At 32.7% G+C, this 4,110-nt stretch overlaps 1 protein-coding gene across 1 annotated transcript; it reads right to left on the minus strand.

The window, feature by feature from the left end:
• Window positions 1-718: 718 nt before the first annotated feature.
• Window positions 719-3,401, minus strand: LOC133779720 (uncharacterized). The gene is made up of 4 exons (XM_062219641.1): window positions 2,258-3,401; window positions 2,083-2,179; window positions 1,352-1,859; window positions 719-1,177 (listed from the first exon to the last, which is right to left on the minus strand). The coding sequence occupies exons 1-4, from the start codon at window positions 3,399-3,401 to the stop codon at window positions 719-721; spliced, it is 2,208 nt and encodes a 735-aa protein (XP_062075625.1).
• Between the last annotated feature and the right edge of the window lie 709 nt (window positions 3,402-4,110).

A 4,110-nucleotide genomic window follows, 5' to 3' on the forward strand; every position in this document is an offset into this window, starting at 1 on the left:
ATACCAAGGGTAACTGGTTACTTAATTGTTTTCTTTTTAATTTTTTCCCCATTGGTTTGTTGTTTGTTAATTACATTTATTAATATATATTTTAGATAACCCTTTAAATCAGGTAGCTAGTTTTCTGTTTGTTTTTGTATTTTTTTCCACTGTTTTATGGAATAACTTGAGGGAAACTAATTCCTAGTTGGTTTGTTTAACTAATTTTAATGGTGATATTGGAGGGTAACTAGGTACTCAGGCTGTTTGTTTCATAATATACCGAGGGTAACTGGTTACTTAAGTGTTTTTTTTTTTTTTTCCCCTAAGCTTGTCTTTTTTAATAGTTATGCAACCAGTTTATTATATTAATATTAAAGTAACTTTAATATTATATATAGACGAGTTTGTGATAGAAGAAAGTAAAGGGTTTAATTCTTTTTTTCTTTTTTTTTGGCTTTGAGATTGTTATAGTGGGGTAATTTACCTTGTATTGAAACTTCAGGGTAACCAGTTACCTATATCGTTGTTTTTGTTGTTAGTGATTGTAGCATTGAAAAATAGAAGCAAACAAATCCAAGAAATTATTTTGAAAGGATTTTATAAGTTTGCATAACCAATCAATGTGTTTTATTTTGAAACAATCTTATTAAAATTCTGAATGATACTTGATGAATATGAAAGTATCTCTTTCAATGAGGAAAGCTATGAAAGGTTTGTTTTTCTGTAGAATGTGAATCTATGTCTTTGGCTTTTTCTGTTTATTTGGCTTCTGAAATGGAGGATTCCTGCAAGTCTTCCTGTTATGTCCTGGTTGTGCACATTTCCCACAGGTGATTATTACGTTATTTTCCCCTCTTGATCTTATTCGTTTCTTTCTTGGTCTTCCTGCAGGGATTGTTGAATTTGGAGGCAGCACTAGTATGTCCAAGTGTTGTGGGAGATTCCATTCATCTTTATGGGGCAAAGGATGAACATTTTCTTGATACAATGCTTTCAACATTTCTGTTCTGTAGAATTTTGCACAATAATCATAGACACTCGAGTTTCTTTTTGCAATGACAGCTACTGCATGGCCACAAGGTATTTCATCTTCTTGGAACCTATTGCAAGTGCATGTTCTATTATGTATATTTACTGTGAAATTTATCCCCTTTTGATCACGAACTTGGTATTCTATTGTGTTGAAAGGCAAGACCTAAAAATAGTTTGTCATGAATTAGAATCAGATAATAAACATTTTAAGTAGACTTAAGATTTAAAGTAACTAGTTATGCTTCTGTGTAAAAAAAATTTCATGTTCTTATGGAAGGTAACTGGTTACCATCAATTGACAGTATAAGGATTTGTAAGAATATGTTTAGTTGCATACCTCATACTTCATTTTTGAAACAATGTCATGTCTCAATTCATTTTCTGTTGCTGTAGAGACTTTTGTGAATGTTCCATTTGCATTATTTGAGTTGTTCCAAACCCACTTTTGAACCAAACTTCTAAGGCATTCAACCAAGATATCAATGGGGAGATTTCTTGCAGCTTTTAGTGCAGCGTTGAGTGATTCTGCGATGTTGGATGTCATCATGGTGTATCTTTTTGTTGGCGAGTATGATCTTGCCCAAGTTTCATACTTGGCTTTTTCTAAATAGGGCCTAATGCGTCTATCAATTCTATCAAGGCCTTTCATGTAGTTTTCACATTCTGTCTGTGTGTATGCTTTTGCTGCTGCAATGAATTTCATTTGTAGTTCTTCTCCATGGCTCCCATACTTGCCTTTCAAATTATTGAGTAAGTGAAACATGCAAGCTCCATGGAAAGCATTTGGGTACACCATATGTACTGCATTGTCTATGCTCTTATGTCTGTCAGAAACTATAGCCAATCTTGTGTAGTACACATATTTTAATATAAAAAAACAAAAACCAAGTATTTTTCAATTTTTTTTTTATTATTATTTTAGTGAAGGTAACCAGTTACTTTGGTCATATTCTAAAAGAAATAGCATGTATTTGTGTATTTTGTTTTGGTAAAATGTTCCTGTTTGTTTGTAAACAAGAATATATCATTGAAGCTATCATACCTTCGGGTTCTCCATAGGTTTCTCGCAGTTTGGAGAAGAACCATAGCCATGAGTTATCATTTTCGGAGTCTGCTATTCCAAAAGCCAACACGAAAATGTTGTTGTTTGAATCTAACGTTGATGCTGAAAACAGGGTACCACCATGTGCATTTTTCAAAAAAGTTCCATCAACAACAATTATAGGCCTCAAGTATCTCCAACCCTTGATTGAGTTAGAGAAAGCTATGTATAGGTATTTGAATCTATCTTCCTTGTCTGTGAGTAGGTGTGTTATTGTTCCTGGATTTGCTTTTTTCAACATGTAAAGATATATTGGCAACTTCTGATATGAATCATCGGGGTTCCCTCTTACTAGACGCAAAGCTTTCTCTCTTGATCTCCATGCTTTTGTGTATCCCATAGTTACTCCAAAGTCATCATTCATATCATTCATGATGTCATTTGGAGTGTAATTTCTTTTGATTGACTTGTACTTATTCTTTATTAATTCCCCAACTACGATGCTTTTTGCTTGCCTATGGTCTTCCAAAACAATTTCAACAGAGCAAGTGTGATTTGGATTGCATTTCCGTACCTTGAATAAATGTTGATTTCTGTACTTAGATGCTCTCACCAACCAGTTGCATTTTTCATCTGCGCAAGTAACTAGGTACTCTCTAGGTTCTGATCTTTTTGTTTTGAACTGGAAGTTATGCAGCATTGCATAGTAGCTAAGGGCTGATTTGACTGTGTTCTTATCCTTGTAAATTTGTCCTTGCTCTATTGTGTTCACTCTGTAATCAGATATTACTAGTTGGATTTCATCCAACTTCTTTTTTCTTTTTGTATTGTCCTCAATTATGAAATCAGCTACTTCTTCAGCAAAATGGGGTATGTATGACACATTTATGCCCTCATTTGTTGTGCTTGACATTCCTTCTTCAAGTAACATTTGTTCATTGATGGAAGCTTGATTTGGTTGCATTAATAATGTCCCCACCTCCATTTCTTCTGCTGTAGCTTTCTGATTTGCTAGTAGAAGAAGGTCATTTTCATTGTTTGATTCTTGAATTATAGTGACACACAATGGTAAGTCTGTTATTTTAGTAGCAACTTTTTTCTTTATTTCCAGGAAGAACAACACTGAATTGTCTGTTACAACCTTCATTGGTGGTGTTCCTTTTTCTACTTGATAAGAAACTTCAATAGTTGCTGTTTTTTCCTTTATCTCCTTTTTTATCAGATTCACCAAGTTGTCAAGAGAACAATTTGGTGGTATTAATATCCCAGCCATTGTGTATCCTTGGTACTCGTTGTTTTCATTCCAATTGCCTCCATATTGAACCAAAGAAGTAATATTGTCCATATCTGTAAAATTTGGCAATTTTTTAAGCAGTTAGTTGGTTCTAAATGGGCTAGGTAACTGGTTAACTTAATATTTAATCACATATTATCCTGAAGCATTTAGCTTTTGTAGGGTAACTGGTCACACTTAGTTTTATATATTTTATGTTTTTCAAATTAGTTATATATATTGATTGTTGTTGCAGGGTAACTTGTTACACTTAGTTTTACACATTGTTTGTTTTTTTTTTTTGCAGGGTAACTGGTTACCTTAATAATGAATCATATATTGCTTATTTTTACCCTTAGTTTTATATAGTTGTAATTTCCTCTTAGTTTTATTTATTTTCTGTTTTTCAGGGTAACTGGTTACCCTATTGTTACTGATTGTTTTTGTAGTAAATCTTCCCAGATACATCAAATAATTTTTCAGAGTTCTTGTTTCTTGCCTATTTTTTTTTTGGTTAATGAATGTAGAAAAACCAGTGGGAAGGTAACTGGTTCCCTTAATCTGTAATTGCATACCGTACTGAAACATTTGAGTTGAATTTATTGCATGTTATTCCAAGTAACTGGTTGTCGTAATGTTTCTGAATGTTTCTTGTTTTTTTTCTGGTTAATCAATGTATACAAACCAGTCTTCGATATTTTTTTTCTATTTTTTAGTTTATAAATTGTTTTTGTTTCCAGCAAGCACATTTGATCATGATCATTTTTATTATAATCAAGAT

Source organism: Humulus lupulus, chromosome 5 (genome assembly GCF_963169125.1).
Source record: "Humulus lupulus chromosome 5, drHumLupu1.1, whole genome shotgun sequence".
Taxonomy (NCBI): Eukaryota; Viridiplantae; Streptophyta; class Magnoliopsida; order Rosales; family Cannabaceae; genus Humulus; species Humulus lupulus.